General features: G+C 47.0%; 1 protein-coding gene across 8 annotated transcripts in view; it reads left to right on the top strand.

Annotated features, from left to right (window-relative positions):
• Positions 1-19,936, top strand: part of EPB41L5 (erythrocyte membrane protein band 4.1 like 5) — an 81,499-nt gene extending 61,563 nt beyond the window's left edge. For 2 of the 8 annotated variants that reach the window (XM_090046043.1, XM_090046042.1), the window contains exons 18-26: positions 231-328; positions 4,833-4,961; positions 5,664-5,725; positions 10,266-10,359; positions 11,290-11,367; positions 12,073-12,114; positions 12,597-12,730; positions 13,141-13,272; positions 14,852-19,935. In XM_090046043.1, the coding sequence (XP_089902169.1) occupies positions 231-328; positions 4,833-4,961; positions 5,664-5,725; positions 10,266-10,359; positions 11,290-11,367; positions 12,073-12,114; positions 12,597-12,730; positions 13,141-13,264 (761 nt within the window). In that variant the 3' untranslated portion in view covers positions 13,265-13,272; positions 14,852-19,935. Of the gene's footprint in view, positions 1-230; positions 329-4,832; positions 4,962-5,663; positions 5,726-5,894; positions 5,906-6,210; positions 6,300-7,272; positions 7,375-8,232; positions 8,247-10,265; positions 10,360-11,289; positions 11,368-12,072; positions 12,115-12,596; positions 12,731-13,005; positions 13,273-14,851 lie in introns of those variants that run through there. The other 6 variants (XM_090046048.1, XR_016442123.1, XM_090046044.1 and 3 more) reach the window with 6 other exon arrangements.
• The last annotated feature ends 519 nt before the right edge of the window (positions 19,937-20,455 follow it).

The raw sequence follows: 20,455 nt of genomic DNA, 5'->3' as shown, positions 1-20,455 counted from the left end.
AAAAATTTGAATTCAAAAGTGTTTCTGAGTCTATCCCAGTCATGCAGTTAGTCCAGTAAAAGATGCAGTTAGTCAACCACCTAATTCTGTGCCTCTCGCATAAAATGTTTCCATGACATTTTAAGATTATGACAACAAACTCCCTTTGATAACTCCATCAGGAATCAGAAGGGCAAAGGTTAAATGCCATGTCACCCCAGAGCTTCAGTTGTCTTTTATATCTTTTTCAGTGTTTGAAGAGTCCTTACTGAAACTGAAACAGATGGAGACAGAGCCCGGCCCACTGCCAGCTTCCCCGTCCAACATAAACATCAATGTCAGCAAGCAGGTACTTGGGTTACTTTCCTCCTCCCAGATTTACTGGGCTTGTTGTGACTATTCTGAGAACTTTCTTCCTGGTTTTTGTTCCACTTGCAAGCTATTCGAAAACACAAGCAAATCAATTCAAACACTGGGTTTTATAGAATATTCTGCAGGAGGGAAGAATTCATGCTGGGAAAGAGCTGAAGGATAACATCTGAAAGGTATTTAGGTGCACGCAGGCATCTATCCGGTGGGATTTTCAGAAGTACTAAACTCACACAGAGTCTAGGGTACATCAGAACTGAAATCAGCCTTTAATGCCCTGTGCAGCCAGACTGGTACACAAAATATACCGGCTTCCTGCAGTGTTGAAGCTGTACTGAAGTATGACTGATCCTTTTGTCTTGCTGAAAGGTAAGTTTGGGCTTATGCGCCTTCCTGATTAGGCATTTGTTGGGCTGCGACTGTGCAACTTGTGCTCACATTCACGAGCACTTAGTCCAGCAGAACAATTTGTGGATTCAAGTGCCCACCTTTCCTTCCCAGTGGGCTGCAGTGTGGGTGCTACAGGAGACCGCCTCTACTAGACCATCAGGACTGTGGGTGAATCTTTAGCGAAGATTTCGTTGTTTATTTCTTTTAAAGGAGACCTTGATTCACTCAGGATTTGACCAATTCAGAGGAGAGATGGTGCAGAGGGGCAGAGCATTCACCTAAGCAGTAGTATTTAAAAACAAGCAAATCATGTGGAATGAAGCATGACATGTCCATCTGGCCTCTTATCCTTGGCCTGACGGGGCTGAGTCCTCTTTCGGGATTCCCTAGAAATTCAGTTTTATGTTCCCTCCAGATGCGACTGCAAAGCGCTCTCCCCAAATGCTACAACTGCCAGCTGCGAGTTGTTTGTTTGCACAGGAAGGAGGCAGCCTACCGCCACTGCACCTTGGAATGACCCCAGTATTTGCATTAGCCCCCGAGTGAGCTACGGTTTCCCTTGCTTCCCTGTGGAACCTAATGGGACTTCTTGTTTTCATTAAGTTGGATCAGATCCTGGGACAGGTTGGCATTGCTCCTCATTCTGCCAAAAGGCTGTAGTTCATAGATGTTCTTAGTTACTGGATTTTTTTATTCTGGTCACCTTTAAGGGCTGTTGTCTAGGATGCCTTGCGTACCTTTCTGTTTGGTGATTGTATTACGAAGATTATGAAGCCCCTAAGAGGATTAGTCTGTAGCCTGTAGGACTTGCTGTGCCTCAGAATAAACAAAGGCAAATGAATGCAGTTTCTTTCAGAATATCTGGGCCTGTTTGACTCCCTTCTAGCTTTAAACAAAGAGAGAAACAGTTCTGGAGCTTAAATCCAGAGAGACTAGAATGAAACTGTTCACACTACTGCATGGTGACTCGGGTGGTGCAAGCACACTGAGACTCTCTTAATGAGGTGTTCTAGCAATCAGATCCCCACACAGTACAGCCATGATTATCCAGATGTCACGGAAGACATGCAGTAACTGCAGATCGGGGGCTGTCGACACTCCAAAGTATTTGCAGTGTGATTAGTAGATATTTGGTGGTGTGTCCCTGTTGCATAGCAGAGATGTCTGGAATTGCTGAGACCTGCACAGTAACATGACTGTACGGCCATGTGCTTCGTTTTGCAAATGAAGACTGCCGATGACCTTCTAAAATTAATTATAATGAGGGCTGAGGTATGCACTCACTGTGTTCCTCTGGTGTGAAAGGAGGAAAGTCTGAATAAAGATTTTTCAGCACTGCCAATTCTTAGCAAGATTTATCTGGAAAACGTTGGTTATTTAAAAAAAAAAAGTTAGAAATTACTGTATTTACTTTAATCCAGGATGAGTTTGAATTTAAGGTGACCCCCCAATAATTAGATTCAATACGTGGAAAACGATAAACAGGTTAAGATTTTCTGTATACAATTTAATTAGTGGAGGGTGGTCTTAAATTTGTCCCCCCTACTACTGTGATTGGGAAAGCAGTAGCGAAGGGTGAGGGGCCAGGTCCCTGTCCCTTGTTCCCCTGCCCCCATACTTCCCCCTGCTGCTCACCCCCCATACTTGTGCCTGCCGCCACTCCCTGCCCCCTCCGACGTCCCTGCAACCTGCTCTTCCCCGCCCTTGCAATCAGTGCCTGTGGGATGCGGAATTGTAGAAGCAGGAGACCAAGAAACTTGGCAAACTGTTGTAGTGCCAAGCGAACAGCTCGGTAGCTCCCTGCTTCTGGAAACCAATGTGTGCCTTGTGCCAAGTCAAGGTAAAGTAATTTCCAGGTGACCCGAACAGACATCAGTATAACATTCAGATTGGTTCTGTCAAATGCAAGACTTGAACTTTTGATCTCCGAAGTGCAGAGCTTACCTGTCAGCTTCATCTTGGAGCTGTTCTGCATTTACATGCACTTTTGATTATTTTTTAGGGAAATACCTACTGATCTATCTGACCCCTTTAGACAGGGGAAAATCATTCTGGAATAAGAATAAGCATGAATGGCTTGATTCTTCATCGGTGGTCACTGGTGCACCATAGCAGCTCGCTGCCAAATTTTGTTGGAATGGAAGCATGAGACTTTGTTAGTCCCAAGCTTTTGACTAGCGCAGTGGCTGAATTTGAGGGACATGACAAAGAGGAGCAATTAGCTTTTAAATGCAGGCATTCCATTTCCATCAGCATCCTGAATGTGGTGAACAATGAAAGCTAACCCTGGCGCCGGAGGGTGAGCCTGTCTTTCCTTTTGTTTTCTGCAGTCTGTTGGGTTCTTAAAACTAACCAAAACAATAGAAAAGCCACCCAAAAACACGGGTATCCCAATGATATGTTGTGGCGGGGGAGAGGGGCTTTCAAAGCATGGACGATAGACATCTGCCCAGCTACCAGTTAGTCAGTGGGAATTGAGCATCTACCTCTCACTTTGTGCCTTAAGCTTTCTACTTCTGTCTCAAGCTCTTTGGCCGTATTTGTATGGTTTTATGAAGTGAAGTGATGAGATGCATTAAAAATATTGTATAGAACAGATTCCCGATTAATGAAAAAGCTAAGGGTCCCTGTTTGTTCATTCTGTAGGAGCAATGAGAACTGCAGCAGACCTGGGATATAGGCAAGCCTGCAGTGTTAGATCTCTGTCAGCCACCCAAATTAATGTCGTGTAAATTAGATATATTGAGGGCTTACCACGTGCAGAATACTTCTGTTCCTGACCATATGGTGCTGTTTTCTTTCTCTGTTTCTGTTTCCCATAAAATAGAAATGGCAAAGAGAAGCATGTACTCATCTGAATAGAAATGTTTTCTTGGCATTTAAATACCATCTTGTCATTGATAATTTTTAAAAATTTCCCAAACAGTGCTGGGAACCCAGACACATGCTTCTGCTTGAGTTAGAAGGTAAAATTACTGATAAGGAAAGGGTGAAACTACCCAGATGAGGTGCCTTGTCTAACCTCAACAAACTGCAGGAAATTTAAACCACAAAATAGTGATAAATAATGAGCATATATTTTTAGTTAGAATCAGTTGCTCGTTGTAATGCTGGAAGAATGAATTGCAGAAAATGCATGTAGAGGTTGTCCTTTTTGCTTTATACAGTGTCTAGCAAAAAAATTATGAGTAAACACGTTGCATATTATGGTAACACAGATGATACAACCTATTAGCAGTGGTTTTTACTCTCCAAACTGCTGCATCATTTCATATATGAGTGAATTTCCCACCTTAGAAACATCTGCTGGCTATAGTTAATGGCAACATGAATTTGTTTTCATGAATGTTATACTTCCAAAGGTCTTTTCAAAGCTTCTACCAGCTTTGTGCCTCATTGATCGAGGCCAGAGCTTTCAGATTTGTTCCCCTAGAGCTGGGTTTCTAAATATGTAATTAGACTCCTAAACAGGTGGCTTTATTGCAAAAGGATTCTTGTGGCTGGCAGCTGCCAGTGAAAGTCTTTCTTTGTCCTTTATATATAGGAGGGGTTGGCAACTTTCAGCCACAGGCTGTTTCTGGTTAGCAGTCAGGGCTTTGGTGGCAAGGAGCTTTATCCATGCCACAGCTGGGCTCTTTGCTCATGCTGTAGTGTCTGGACAGTGGGCAGAGAATGGGTGTGTCAAGGGGAATGTGACAAAGCATCACCCGCAGGATGGTGACGTGGCACGGCTCAGTGTTCACCCCCACAAAACGTGGGAGGTAGCTGGTGGATCTGCCACAGCAGGCTTGTTAATGCAGTGTGAGGGTCCCTGCTGTCCATGTCATTCATACTGAATCTTTGCCTCGCATTTACATTTACGAATGCCTCCCCCTGCACCTGCACTGTGGGTTCAAGCTCTTGCTAAGAAACCCTTTGCTAGTTCACAAACAAGTTCCAAAACAAAGATGGGAACCAATTCTGTTCCCCCAAATGTGTCATCCTTATTCTTCCCTCTTTCATCCCCCATCAGAGCTGTTTCTCTGGGGTTGATGTTAATGAGCTTCAGCCAAAGCCAGGCTAGCTCTTTCTAATAAAAGATTTTCCCTTTGTAGGAGGAGGTGGTAAAACTGACAGATAAATGCCTGAACAATACAATTGAGAGCCCAGCAATGACACCGGTGTGGCATCCTGCAGACTTAAAGAGCAACATCCTGAAGGCCCAGGCCGAGGCAGTGCACAAGGTAAAGCTTGTCTGAGAAGGGTTGTGCAGTTCCTACCTGTTTCCCTTCAGATTGGCTACAAAGGACACGATCAGCAAGGCTCAAAGCACAGCCCTTGAGTGACTCAGTGCTGGAGGCATTGCCCTGCAGGTGTACTCTTTGGATATAAAGGAATAAATATGGGGCAGGCAGGTGGTCCCCTTGCCCTCTACCTTGCTCCAACTTCTTCCCCTTGCAGCCCCTTCCCCACTTCCTTACCATCAGACTCTGCTCTTCCTGAGCACTTGGAAGCGAGGAGCAGATTTGGAAACACCGATGTTGAAATGCACATACCTGTGGGAATGTGCATAAAGTACGCATAGACTAGTTCATCCACCCCCTGCAGCCAGAGGTTCTTAGTGACACTAAAGCAGAAGCATATGGCACCTCTGCCTGCCTGGGCATTGGGGCTGCCCTTCAGCACGTCCCCATTTTTCCTTTTAACAAAGCTGTGAATAAGCTTGGTGCTCACACGTGCCAGCTGGTTATTAAGGAATGTCCATTGTTGATTTGGGGACAAGACACGGGTGGTTTTACATCTGCCCTGAGCTTTCTGCACTGACCAGATATTCCTGCTGCAGGAAGCATGCAGCACATGGGAAGGACAGCTCTGTTCTCTCCATGAATTGCAAAACTGAGACAAAAATGGAAATAGGCAAAGCTATCATGTTCATTTACTTTCAGGTTATAAGAGATGACAGCATGTTGGGGAAGAAGAGCTCAAGTATTCAGGATGCTGCTGCCAGGTACGGAGTAGAACCAGATAACAAGAGGTGGTTGTCTGAGCACGGGACTGGGAACTTGAAGCTCTGCAATTTTGATCCCAGTATTGACTCTGACTGTGGTTGAGAGCCAGTCAGCTAACTTCTTCTCTGGTGTAACAAAGACAGTTCATTTCCTTTTCTGCTAAATGAGGAGCTTGTTAGGTTTTACGGGTGTGCGTAAGGCATTACAAAGATGAAAATCACTGGATACTGTGATTGCTATGCATTGTTGTTTATGAGATACTTCAGATGCATAGATCTGAGCCTTGTCCTTGTTCTATCAGTGTACAGTGAGGTGAATTAGGGGAGCTCAGCAGTGGTGCTGGTGGGTGGTTTCCTCCTCCCTGAGCCCATTCCCTTGCTGGCAGATCATTTCTGGGGGCATCAGGCAGGGATTAGTTAAAATCCCTCAGTGGGAGCGACAGACAAAGACTGTAGTGAGAATTCGTACCTGTTCCTTTGTAGAGGAGCAGGGAGAGCACAGAGCCGCTTGCCAGCCACCAGCCCACTATTTCAGGTGTCGGAAGAAGTGCTGAAAGCAATCTCTGCCTCCGAGGTAGATGTTCCAGAGATTGTTCCTGGGAAATGGCAATAGCTCAGAGATTAGCCTGAGAGGTTAAACAGCCTTGGGGAGATGGGAAGCAGCTGTGGGCTAGCAGGAAGAGCAGTCAGACAATACTTCCTGGCCAAGGAGAACATCCAGGCTTATTTCCTCTGCTGATCAACTTTAACATGCTTGCTAGGAGCAGGCCGGCTGCCTGCCAGCAACTGGCAGCAGACTTGGATGGGCAGGGACATGCAAATGCTATTTTCTTGACAGTGTTTTCTGACCTGTGCAAATGTCCATTAAAATAAAGCATTTAAAATCAAACCGCTTGACCAACAAAGTGTAGATCAGGCATTTACCCAACAAGCATAGAAGTAAAAGTAAAAGTACCAGTTGAGGCTTTCTGGACTGATGAGAATGGGTTATTTGGAACGCAAACTTCCAACCCCATGAATCAAGACAGCAGCATTTCCTGAACCTGAGCAGGATAGGAATTAGTCCCAGTCTTGGGCAACAGCCTTACAGTTGTGCTGCATGGCCTTGAAATCATTGACCTTTCTGCCTCAGTGCTGCCATCTGTAAGGTGGGGATAATTAATACTGACCTCCCATTGCAAAGCACCGGAAGGACTTTGGGTGAAAAGTACAAAGTAAGATTATGAATAGGTTTGTTTAACGGTCTTTCTCGGCACTCCAGCATTGCAGCCAGTCTCGTGTGTATATGTTGTAATCTCCCGTGCCTCTTCCCTGGATGTCGCGGGTGAGGATGCCTCTCGAGCCTTGCCGTGGCTTCTCAGGGCAGCTGTTACGATTGCCAAGCAACTTTGGGGTGGTTCCCAGGAGGCCTCACCTGCTGTGTCTTTGGCTAGTTTGAATGAATTGGGTGCCCACCAGGTCCCCTCTCTGTGACCACTGGTGTGGTTCAATTCCTCTGGACCGGTGGGGGACTTCACTTCCAGCCCCCCCGGCTGTTCTTCCTCCAGGTCTTTTATGGTGGCCCCAGATGTCTGGCCCACCAGTCACCCCCGGCAGGCACACATGAAGTGAGCCCAGGATGACGTGGGAGCCGTCCCCAGCTTCTTCCGGTTTGTCTGTTTTTTTTCTCCTCTTTCTTCACCTGTGGCGGCTCCGCCCACTGCGGTTTCATTTCGCCATGTCTGGCTCCTGGTGCAGCGTTGCTCCGCCTCCCGGCTCCAGCGGGTAAGTCAGTTTCCCACTGTGCATCATCACAGCCCTCCTCGTAGCCCGAGAAGCTTCACTCCCATCTTGCAGCTTGGACCCAGAATGAGGGTTTCACATTCCCTTGTAAATGTGGCACCAAAACCCAAGTTCCCCATCTAGGGCTTAAACTGTGGCTGTGACCCTTCAGCATTAAGTTAGTCCTCAAATGCCTCAAGAGGATCATCTGCGCTACATGGGGCTGGTTTAACACTCCAGCCCCAGTGAAATGCAGAAGGTGAGTGGTGCAAGTTACAAAAAGCTGCTTTTCTTACAGAAGTGCTGGCAGTTTTTTTCCTGATTTAGATGGGTCTGCAGCCAGCTCTCAAATAAGGGTGCAAGTAAGAGCAGCATTAGGTCAATAGTACATCTGCCGTGCTGTCTTTTTTCTAAATGACTGTATTGGGAGGCAGAGGTACATTCGTACACGATCAGTCGCTCTAGTTGCATCCCCACGTCTCCAGGGGATGCAGAGCGTTAATGAGGACTCTCAGTAATTGGGAACACTGTTTCATGAGCTCTTGACCTTCATGCTCAAGTTCCCTTGTGCACAGACTAAATACTTTAATTACATGTGTGTTTGTGCTGGGAGTTATATATCTACATAGTTCCTCATTGACTTAATCTCTTGATCCTAAATAGAAATTAAGGGGTTTTGGATGACTGATTTGCCATAACACCATTATTTATCAAGGATTTTTCCACCTCCTGTTAAAGAATAACAGGTTTTTATTCTCATGTGAAGAGGCAGTAGGCTGAAGTGTGGAATCAGCAGAGCCATGCTTCAAAAAAGCTTGAACACAAAAATCAGGACATTTCAATAAGGAACAAAGCTAATCTATCTTCTTCCTTGGTCTTGTGATTTAAATCAGTTTTTCTGCATCCTCCCCTGTTAGAACACATGAGTTGCCAGGCATTTGTCATCCCTCTAGCCCATCTCCAGCAGTGACCAGCACCATATGCTTAGGAGGAGGATGTAAGATCTGAGGTGATCAGCCTCCCATGAGTATACAGTTCTAGAAATGGGCTCAAACCCTGAAGCACGTGGTTTTATCTTTACTGCGGAATTTATTAGCATTATTGCAACTCTGGATATTCTTGGTATCCATAGAAGACAGAACAAGGAGCAGTGGGTTCATGTTGCAGCAGGGGAAGTTTAGGTTGGATATTAGGAAACAATTTCTCACAAGGAGGGTGGTGAAGCACTGGAACAGGTTGCTCAGAGGTGGTGCAATCTCCATCCTTGGAGGTTTTAAGACCTGGCTAGACAAAGTCTTGGCTGGGATGATCTAGTTGCGGACAGTCCTGCTTGGAGCAGGGAGCTGGGCTAGATGTGAACTCCTGAGGTCCCTTCAGCCTTCATTGTCTGTGACTCTATATAAGTGTTGAATCCCTTGTTGACTTCCAAGTCTTTTGCCTTGGAGCATCCTGTGAAAGTCAGCTCCACAGCTGCCGTGTATGCTGTATGGAAATGTTCATCCCTTTAGCATTTTGGAATTTGCCATCGTTCAGTTTTGCTGAATGTCTTGTACTTGTGAGACAGTGAATTAAAGCTCCAGCTCTCCCCATGCTGCCATGCCATCCCTCTTCACTTTACTTTGTATCATCTTTTGTCTCCCATTCCTTTTGGTCTCTCCTTGTAGGAGTATTTCCAGGCCCGCGATGGCTCGGGTTGCCCCTCTTTGAGAATTTTGAAACAGAGGGGCAGCGCTGCACATGTAGTTTCAGAGGAGGCCATGCAGTTTCATATAAAATTAATATAGTTCTTGTTATACATCAATCCATTCCTCGTGCGTTATAACAGCTGGCTTCCTTCCTTCCCACTGCAGGTGCCCAGTAAATTAATCACATGGATGCCCACTTCTGAGTTGGGACAATTAATTAGAACCTCATGTGGGTCTGAGCACATCTGTTTTATTTATTTTTCCTTATAATACACATCATTTTGCCTTTATCAACCTTGCATTTCTTTTGCCTGAGCATTGCCTTAATTCCATTAGGGCCCCCCAGCCTTCTTGAGATTGGTTACCCATTGAATTTGTGGTATTTGTAAACTTGGTACCTGCTAATCAGTAAATTAAACAATATCAGACCAGACTGAGGGCTTGTCTGTGTGCGCGCGCATGCAAGCACATATGTATGGGATCAGTTTAACGAAAGGTGACGTGTTGAACTGCCTATGTATTGACACGTTGGTTTAAATTCAGCCCAAGTTAAACCATTGTGAACTAGGATTAAGCCAGGGTAAGGGTCCTGCTCTCCACCTGCACCTGTTAATAAAGGTTAGGCTCCTGCCTTTAGATGAGGTGCTAGCATAGACCAGGCCCTGCACAGGCATACATTGGAGGGCTAAAGGGAAATCGCTGGATCTCTGAGACTGCCTTGCTTTTCCTGACACATCTAAAACATATGCCTTTTGCAGACAAAATTCTGGTTCTTTGGTGTTCAGATTTGAGATGAGCATTTGAATGGCTCCGGTGAGATGAAGACACATTAGCTGCTTGGGATGCCTGCAGCACCGCTGTGCTGTGGAAACAGCAATGGAGAGCACTAGCCTGCCATGGCAGGTGCTGAGATGTGCACGGTTCACTTGGCAATTGCTCCAGCATCTAACACCTTCACAAGCATTCATCTCTTCCCTGCCCCGTATTGATTTGTTGGGTTTCTAGGCTAAGCCTTCATGAAAGCAGCACTGTTTATTTCACACGGTCTGGGCAAAATGGAGATGAGTGTGGTTTTTTTTTTTTTCTTCTTTCAGCAATCTGTTAAATGAGGATAAAGCTGCCCCTGTCCCCGAGGAGCCCCTGACTTCAGCTAATCTGGCTCCAGCAGAGGAGACTACAGTTGTAAAGGTACACGCCATTCAGCTGCACGGCTCTTGCTTCACACCCTGAATTACTGGCTGCACCAGCTGAGCATGAAATGATCTGTTGCTTTGCAAATAGTAGAGCTTACAGCAGCGTGTTTGGAGTACATACCTGTACCAAATGGTGCTTTTTGGTGTAAAAAGATGTTGTGTAAGCAACCCTTCTGGGCTAGGGCTGTGTACCCAGCACTCTTTTTCCCCTGTGTTGCACATTTTTCTAAACCGGCTGGCCAGCTCCCTCACCTGCTGCATCCCGGTGTCTTGGCATCAACAAAGGACAGATTGTGCATATGAAATGTTACCGCTGAATGAACTTGGGCAGCTCCCAATGAAGTCAGTAGGGCTTAGTCCTAAAGTTCAGGTTGCTTTTCCCAAGATTTCATACCCTTCCCTCCAGTAAGCACAAGCAGCAAAGATTGATGTTCATCAGCGTAGGAGCATGGGGTTTTTAATGGGTGTTTTTCCAAACTACCAAATGGCAGTGACATAGGGCGTCTAGGATTTCAGCAGACAGAGTGGGTTCCAGGTCTGACTCTGGACCACCAAAATCATGCCCCTTTGTTTAGCTGCTTCACCTTTACACCTGTTTTACACTGCTGAGTCCGGTGAATAGGATAACCCTTTCCCCCGAGTTTGGATCCTGAATCCATTGACTCCACTCCCTCCCCTTCCTGCTCTGTGCACACGGATGCAGCAGTGAGTTCCAAGTAGTGCAGTGCCCAGGATGGTGAGGTGACAGGAGGGCAGGAAGGCTTTTTATCAAACTGAGATGAGACTATACATGTCTGCTTGCAAGGTTCAGAACCCCCAGACCTGCCATCTAGGAACGTCCCTGTAATTCAGGAAGCTGCTGGAATCCTCCACAAATCCTTCTGGCAACTATTGGGAATTTAATTATTAACTGATTTATTTTCAGAGCTCTCTGGAGGACCAGGATGCTTTGCCAACATCACTGACAGAGAATCTCATTGACTTCACAGAAGCTGTACCTCGGGTAACTATGTTTCATAACCAGGCTCATTCCACCCCACAGATTTGATTGGACTGTTTCAAAAGCCGAGCACAGATGTACTCATGTCTCTTCGCCTGGCAGCTGTCTGCTTGCTGCGTGTCTGATGGCAGCGTGGTCTGCTGCTGCTCCGAGTGCTCGTGCAGGCGCACCGCAGCTCTGAGACAGAGGCAGAGCGCTGTGAATTGATCTCAAGGATCAGCTTAGTTTGTGCCTGTGCAGCAGCTGCCCTGCTGTGTTTGCAAGCCCACGAATGCTTTCACAGGGTCTTGCACCCAAAGTTTCACTTGTGGCAGCGCACGCTGGGATTTCCATCCCTCACAGGCTGAGGGGGAAGGACCTGCAAGCCAGTTATGTAATCGTGCTACCTACACGGCAAAAACCTCGGTGGACTGAATTGGCTGGTGGGAGGGCAGCTACGAGCTGATGACGCGCTGTCATCTGGTGGGTGCTGCTAACCATATAGTAACCACACGGCGCACAGACGTGGAGCCCGTTTATAGTCTCTCAGCTGCAGCTGGTTACCAGCTTGTTCAAAGTCATTGTGTGGACAGGCCCTCCCTGATGGTGGCACAGTGCTGGTAGCAAGAAAGGTACTTGGTGTCACGTCGTTTTGAGGCAAGGCATGTAACTAAAGCCATGTTGTGTCCTTCAGAAACCTCACCGCTGCGTGCGCTTTCCTTTTGGCAGGTATCTTCCCAGCCCACGATTACACCAAGGTGGATAGTGCCGGTGAGTTACTGGCTTATTTATGGGATATTTCCAATGAGTTCAGATTTCATAGTAAAAAGGAGCCCGAGTGAAATCTGTAGGCCTATTTGAATGAGTGCAGATGGGGCTTTGGGTCTGCAAGGTGTGTAGTCGTATGCTGTTGGGATCTGGGCAATAAACAAAGAAAATGCTCTCTCTCCATGTCCTTGTCCAGCCCTGAGCAAAGGGAGTCAAACATCACAGGGGACAGTGTAAACAGTATATGCTCGTGGCCTTGATCTAACAGTGCACAGATCTGGGATTATTTCTATTTAAATGGATCGATGACGTTTTCACAGCGTTTATATTGCAGTTGTTTTCTATAAAGTTTATGTAAGGACTTTCACTCGGCGAAGCCCCCTGCAACTCTAGGGCCTGTTGAATAGGTGCTGTTGACAGATGTGCTTGGTCCCTTGTGGCCACGCTCTCAATCCCAGTTCTCTGTTTATGTCTCCCCATTTCAGAGTGGACTGGTTCCCAATGGGCCTTTAGGGAATGATGTTGCCTTAACTCTCAAGGCAGTGAAAGGCAGCACTGAGGCATTGTCCTCGTCATCTGGATCCCCTCCATCCCAGCGGTCAGCTGAAGCTCTTGTGAGGTAAGGGCTCCTTGTGTGTAGCGGGGCGGGAAAGGAGGACAAAACGTGTTCTGGTCACATTTTAGCTTGCCTTGTAATGACTCCATCCTTCCCTGGATGCAACGTGTTTTACTTCTTGTTCTGAATTGGACTCTAGAGTCGCTCTGCTGCTAAACAGTTGTTTCATCCCATAGTTGTATCTTAGTTAAGAGTTTATACATCAGTGGATGAGGCAATGAGTAAAGCTGTATAAAAACATAACACTGGTAAAAACAACTTGTTTTTCTGAACAAAAGATTTCATCAGGCAAAGACAGCAGAAATGAGTAATGTGAATGCAGCTGGAGGGGTCAGGGGTGAATCTGCCACCTGCATAACCTCCGTAATGCCTGCCAGCTGACAAAGCAATCTGATCGGCTACGTGTACAATAGGAAAGGAAAGGGAAGTTGTGAATCTCTGCAAAGCACCTTGATATCCTACTGGGGCAACATAAAACCATCCAGCCAGGTGACAAGCACTGCCAGGCGCCAAGAACTTGAAGATCAGCAGATATGAACCTCTGCGTAAGTACTGAGTATTGTTTCTTGTGAATTAAATTACTTCAGAGGGAGCTTTGAGGTTTTAACACCCCCAGGAGCCTCTTAAGTCAGCTGCTATACTGCTATTACCCATTTGTGGACTCAGGACAGGAGGTAGGATAAGGGTTGAGGGAAAGAAATAGCCACGTCCAGATGAGTTGCAGGCTTATAAGAGCAAAATGGTCCCCAGACTATCTCGGTCTTACTTCATTCTTCTGAAGTCTTCAGGTGACGTAACATCCACAACTATCATTGCCCAAAATGTAGAACTTGGGCACCCACTAATGTACTCAGAGACATTGCCAAAAAATAGCTTTAAAGCTTGGCTTGCAGATCTTACGATGGCAGCACTGAAATTCTTGGGCTGGTCATATAAAGAGGACATCCGCTCTCCTCCTCAAAGGGAAACACTGCAGTGGGAAACGGTCTGGGAAAGAGCCTCGCAATCTGTCTGAAGAGCTGGTGCGGATTTCAGACTGTCAGAACTGCTGCGCAAACGAGGCCTGCAAAACACCACACCCGTAACACTGGGTGTTCGGTGATCGGGTCTAGATCCTCGACATAACTGTCTCAATCTGGGATCAATCTGGGGCCGCTACCAGACTGTCGGGGTCTGGCAGGCCGGGACAAACGCTCTTCTGCACAACCCTGGCCAGGTGGGGAGTGTAAGCACGTGGCAGGGCATGGAAGCCACAGGGCTCTGGATTGTCATCACTGCAGTCCCAACTCTGGGCTTCAGCACAGTGAGTTTTTTCCTCCTTTGTTCCTTGCTTTCACTACTCATGCTCTACCTGTCTCCTGGCTGGCAATGGTGCTGCTGATACAGGAGGGAGAGTCCATCCCACGCCTTTCCCCGTATGTGATGCAAGGGGAACGCAGCCACTGGAAGCAGAACTGGGCTGCATCTTGAGCATTTGGAAGCCATAGTAATGTTGTTCACTTCTCCTTGAAAGAGACTCTTTGCCTTGTGCCCCGTTCTCAGTAGTAAAGCTAAGTTGCTAATATATAGTCCTGCTCAAAATCATATCCTGTGGTACACGCACCTAGTGTGCAGGTGGCTGCATCTTGCAAGCATCGGCCCTTGTTGGCATGTGTTGGCATCCCAGAGGTTTCATGGAGGCTGAACTGCTGGCTTGTTCACCGAGGTGGCTACTTCAGGTCTGAATGGGAAATGCTAGCAAGGTCTTGTGAAGAAAGGTTGTGCTCCTGCTGCTCTTGGACCTGTCCGTGTACCAGCATATAGAGAATTGTATTCACGTTTGGTGATAAAGTAGTGTTTTAAAATGCTGCCCTTCCTATGCAGACAGCATTGGAGAAGGTAAACTATCCTAGTCCTGGAAGTTATTGAAAGCTAGGACACCCTGCTGCCTTGGTGCTAGTCCTTCGTACGCTCCCACCACAGGCAAGTCCTTCCTTCCCAGCAGTCGCAGGCCCTTACTCATCCAAGCAGGCCTCTGTTTCTCTTAGTCCTTAGGGCACTGCTAAATCTTTCCCCCATCGGTAGCACCTTGCACATCTCAGTCAACCTGGATATTTACAGGCCTTGCTTTCTTCTTCTTTTCAGCCCCGTCGCAGAGGATCCTGCAGTTAGGCCAAAATGTTTACTCACCACTGAACTCTGAGCAGAAGGAGATTCACCGCTGAGAACTGCGACTTCCTGCATTCTCTGAGGAGCCCTATGACAGGACCGACCGGGGACGAAGCTCTAGCTGAATGGTGGCCACACGTGACCAGCTGCTTTGCCAAGAACCTCAAGGGGAAACTTTCAGTTTGTTGCAGTTCAGCTGGACTGATGCTATAAACTAGGAGGTAAAGCTCCACAAAAGCATGAGCTTCTCTCTTGGGAGAAAGGAAATAGGCACACTGGAACTAGTTCTGGGCCTGAATAACAAAATCTAGCAGAGATTCTGTTCACATTAGGCTTAGTCTAATTAACTTTTGCTGCTTTGTAGACGTAAATGGAAATTGTTTTCTGTGATACCAGCCTGTAGCTTTATGAGAAGCTGTGGCCTAAAGCTTCATTATGGGACAGCAGGAGGAATAGAAGGACTCATAGAACCACCTGGTGGCCATTCTGTTAACTGGGGCTGAAAGTAATAATGGCAGTTTTCTGCAGCCAGGGCCAATCTTTTGTGTAATGATCCTGTTTTTCTCGAGTCAACACTGACAAACCTTCTTGGCCTTAATCCACTTCATCACCGTTGCACTTTCTCTTTGGTCCCTGGAAAGAACCAAAAATCCAGTGTCTCAGTGATCCTTTTCCTCACTGACTAACTGGATTCAAGCTGCTTTTTTTAACCTAGGAAAAGGAGAATTAACTTGCCCAGAAGCCTGGTGTTACTAGTGTCACAGGGAGGCCCCACATGTTATCTAAGACACCATAATGTCCCATACAACTTGCAAAACACATTAGATATATTTTAGGGCATAGACCTGCATTCAGGTTTGGATGGCTGAGAACGAAAGGCGTGAGCACAAGGGCTGCTCTGGAGCCCTTCTCTTTGTTGTAAGTAAAGGACTGGATTTCTATTGCTGTTTCTGGGGCGGTTTCCACTGGTTGTGTTTTATGAATGCTCGACTGGCTGGCTTGTGGCACAAGTATCTGCACGGTCTGGTTATTAATGTCTCCTTGAACCCTGTTCCAACGCCCCTGTGCCCCTGCGGGAGGAGGAGAGAGTGGAAAGAGAACAAGTCACTTTGGGGCAGTTGTTTTTTTCACTCAGAGTAGATGAAGGCAGTTGATAAAAGGACGGCCTGCTGCTAAGTGCTCGCCTGCCCAGGCTAGTGGTGAAAGCTTTGCCTGTATGTACTTGTAGTATTAGATGCAACAGGCCAATTGAAAGAAGCTGCTGGAGCTCCAAGTGGCAGAGTCCGCTGTTGAAACCACAGAGATGAGCACTCAAATACAACAGAAATGGGTGCTAAAGAAAATACGAAGGCATGTCAGTTGGAGTCCCACAGGACCCCAAGGGTGAGGTGAATTCCATGCCCTCTGTTATCAGTGCTGTCTCCTAACAGGAAGCCCTGGTGGAAATGAGTGGGGATCGTGTCTTTCCAGCAGGGGAGCAGGTTTCTGTCCTTGGGACTTGTGCTACAGGCTGGTGTCTGCACACTGCTGTATTGTATGAATGTTATTCACAGACAGAAAATGTACATGGGAACACTTTTAAAGAAGGAAAATTCTCACTCGCGCCGTCTTGCTCCTCCTTACATGCTGTGCATGCGTCTGAACAGAGGGAGAAAACGCTGGACCAGATCACTGTGGTGTGTGTGAATAGCTGTGTCCCCATTGGCCTTCCCCGGCATGTGAAACGTGTCATGGATGCTGCTGCTGTAATGCTTCCATCTGCCTGCTGCCATACGAGTGTTGAGAAAGGACTTGGTCATTGTGCACCGCTCCGTGCCACTCCCAGCGCCCCACCTGGCCTGGTGTAGAGACGAGTAGGAAACCTGAGCGACGGTGAGGACCGAGGCCCAGAAGCCACCCTGGACAGACAGCGCTTCCCAGACACTGCTGCAGGAGCTGGGGACTCCAGGTCCCTCCTCCACTCCTTCCCACCCTTTGCATTGTAGGAAATACCGAGAAGCCATGTGCTTGCTGGTTCCAGCGCAGCCCCTCCAGGGTCAGGTGCTCTTCTGAGCTGGCTCTGCTAACCACCAGTTTGATTGTGGCCCCCGTGACCTGCAGTCAAGCTTGGGCTTCTCTGGCTTCTCTCTACCTTGAGAAGCCTTGCTGCAGATTAGGCAGGACTGTTTCCTGGCTCGTGCATCAGAAGCCTTTGTCTGGAGCAGGGCAGGTGTCAGTCTCATCAGTGGACAGAACTGGCAGCTTTGGGTTTTTTCATTCAAACAAGTTTTGTTCACTGAGTCTTTGCCCTGGGCTCAGGAGCCCTTTGAATTGTGCATGAGACGGGGCCCCTTACATAAATGCCTCCTTTCCCATTGTCAGTATGTGGTGGGCAAAGTGTGTAGGTCCCTAAAGTCGAATGGCTAAGGGACTAGAGTCCGGATTTACCAGCGGGATGTTTACAGGCCTTGAAAAATTCCATAATTAGCAACTTTCAGGTGCCCAGCATAGAAATGCTGGATGAAATCCTGCCTCACCAAAGTCAGTGGCACAACACCAAGAGGTGTCAAGCGGGCAAGCGATTATTTACCCCCCGGTGTCAGGAAGTGCTTTGAATTCGCACCTGCCCAGTGGCAAGTCGGGAACCTAGAGTTTCTAGTCCCTAGGACATTGTGGCCTGGCTCTGTAGGTAACGCGGATGCGATGCTGCATCACTCAGATGTTTGTTATAAAACGGTAAGTGTAAGCACAGTCACCTGACAAGTTTGTAGGTCCCTACAGTGAAGTTGCCACGTGACCTGTATGTTACCTGAACAGTGTTAATATGAAATGCTGAAACTGCAGCACCTCTAAGGTATGAATTACTGCCTTTCTTGCACACGGCATGGAGCTCCTTTCCACTTCCTCGCGTTAATGGGCTGTGGGAGACTGAAGTCAGTAACTGGCAGGAACATTAAGAAACTTCCCTTGCCAAGGGGGGAGAAAGGCAGTCGGTGCCTACTTCACTTGTGTTTCTCTAGATCAAGTCTGCTGTCGGGGACACTGACCTCTCTGCCAAACAGTGACAAGCTCCAAGAAAATACTGCTTTTAAGACTGGGAAATTGGTGACTCCCGGCACACCAGATGTAGCACTTCGTAGGAGCCAGGGCTGAGAACCCAAGAATTTAGACTCCATTTCGATTACACAGCCATCAACCGGGTTTCTATTGGACTCCGTTCCAGGTTTTATTAATTACATGTTATATATTGTCCATGCCCTTTACATCATCAGGGGTTAGTAAAAAAAAAAAAAAAAATACAAACAGAACTAAAGCCCTGCTCTTTTATCATTTGTAATAAAAATGTCACCACTAAACTCCTTGCAGAGGGTAGCTGGACCCTGGAACAGGCCCTGATCACAGGAATGGAACTAGATCACTCGTTTGTACCAGTTGGATTAACGACGTGGAGATGATGAGTCTTACGGCTCTAGTGTTGCTCTCAGCCAGGTAGTCTGGGAACAGCAGCTTGAAAAACCTACACTTCGTAGAAGGTAAATGGAGACATCATGTAGTGATGCCATCGCCGTGTATTTGTGGTCGGTGCTGCTGCCTGCTGGGAATATCTGACCTGGAATATACTGGCTGCTAGGGCCTCTCTAAAGCTGGAACTAAAGGATGCCCTTTAGCTGTCAGCACTAGTCAGGGGCTTAACACAGGGCGAGGTTGTGTACGCTTAATTTGAGCAGTGGGCACTACAGCGTGTTTGTTGAAGCCAAACGTCCCTGTGCTGGGATGCCATTATAGAGAGTTTTCTGAACACCCAGCTCCAGCGAGTAGAGCCCTTACTGCTCCCGAAAGGACATCCGGTGAGAGTCTGGGTTAAGTGTTGGTTTTTTTCCGCAGACTTCAGTCTGTTGTCTTCCTTCCCAATTAGTCTTCTCCTGCTACCCTGCTAACGCGGTCCTGCCTCTTGCCGGAAATGCTGTAGTGAGACCACCCTTCCCCTTTGCAGCAGTGGGCGGTTGTTTCCAAGTTGAGCCCATGTGCTGCAGTGGAGGTCATTGGGTAGTAACTGTGCCCCTTGGCACTTGAATCTCAGCTGTCAAACGCCTGGCCATGCAGTGAGGGATGGTGTTAATCAGGTCGGGATCAGTCCATTATTAGAAATTCTGTGTATCCACAGCTTTTTACTAACAGCGGGGTTATTGTAACTTTGCAGAATATCTTTCTTAATGTCCAGTTAGTCATGGAGGCATAACCCATGGTAATCCGCCACGACGGAGACACGGGCTACTCAAGAAAACTGGTTGGTTGTTATTTAGAAAATGTTTTCACTGTAAACCTGCCAGCTGAGGACTTGAAAAGCAGGAAAATACATTCTGAATTGTTGTGTTACTGTCTTTTAGGCTCTGGGAGTTGATTTCTGGTCCACAGTAGTTCTCTTTTCTTCCTGAATTTTAAGGCTCTAAAGAAAATTGTAGACTCAATTATTGGAACGCGTGTAGGTGGAATCCACTGCTTTTATAAACAAAGTAGGTTTTTATGATGAGAGAATTTCAGACAGTTTGACAGGCCTCTCTTCCGGACTGAGACTCAGGCTCCGGCACTCGGCATTAACGGCAGCCTCAGCTGCACTTGCTCGGGGTGGGGAACCGGGTATCCCTCCGTGTACGCAGGAGGTAAAGGGAGGCCTCTACCCCGGCATTCCCATCCATGTTACATTGTGGCCTGAGCACCGCACTCCTCGTTCTCTCCTCCGTACATGCGATTCCACTGAAACTGGACAAACTTATTTTAAAGTACACGAGGTTTTTGGGTTTTGTTTTTTTAGCTAGACCTTTTTGTCGGAAGCCACGTTAATGACCATGTTTTTATCTTTTCTACGTCAGACTTGGCAGTAGCTCCCAATGTGTAATTTATTGTTTTTTTAATAAAGTGCACCCTCCTGCTTCACAGCCGTAGCAATGTATGTACTGTTTTAGGCACCGCACTGCACTGAAGTTTGTACTGTCTGTACATGGGGGAAAACTATGATTTTTAGTCCACTCAGAATTCATGGATTGTTTATATTTTAGCTCTTAAATACACTGTATCTGTGCAAAACAGTCTCTTGGGATCTCTGTTCTTTGAGTGCCACTTCTACAAAATTGTGCAGCCATAAAAAATGCCTTTGGCGGGGAGGTTAGTCAAGGGCCGGTTTAGGAAATGGCATCAAACACTGTTCCAGGGAAATCCAAGCCGAAGGGCCTCTTGCAGGTCAGCAAACTCCCCTTGTCAAAGAACCTGAGTCCTGTATCGGAGCCGGTTAGCCCCAGCCCGGACCGTCAGTCTGTACACAAATTAGGGTTTGCTGGGAGCTTCAAGACAGTTGCTTGAAGTACTTGGCTTAATAAGAGAATTTTATCTCTTCTTCACTAGCAGGTTGTGACTGAGCCACATCAAAGACTTCTCTGAGCTCTAGTGACCTCAGCTAAAATGAAATGAAACATGCGCTTAACTCGCATTACACGCTGTATTTCCAAAAGTGCTTGGCTTGATTTTACAGTGGGAGTTATTGGAGGCTGAACACTTCTGAAAATCAAATTAGATGCCCCAGTGAAAGCTTGACCTCTTTGTCCT

The sequence above is a fragment of the Crocodylus siamensis genome, chromosome 4 (genome assembly GCF_052110815.1).
Source record: "Crocodylus siamensis isolate JL-2025a chromosome 4, ASM5211081v1, whole genome shotgun sequence".
Classification (NCBI taxonomy): Eukaryota; Metazoa; Chordata; order Crocodylia; family Crocodylidae; genus Crocodylus; species Crocodylus siamensis.
This window is presented reverse-complemented; position numbering and strand designations above follow the sequence as displayed.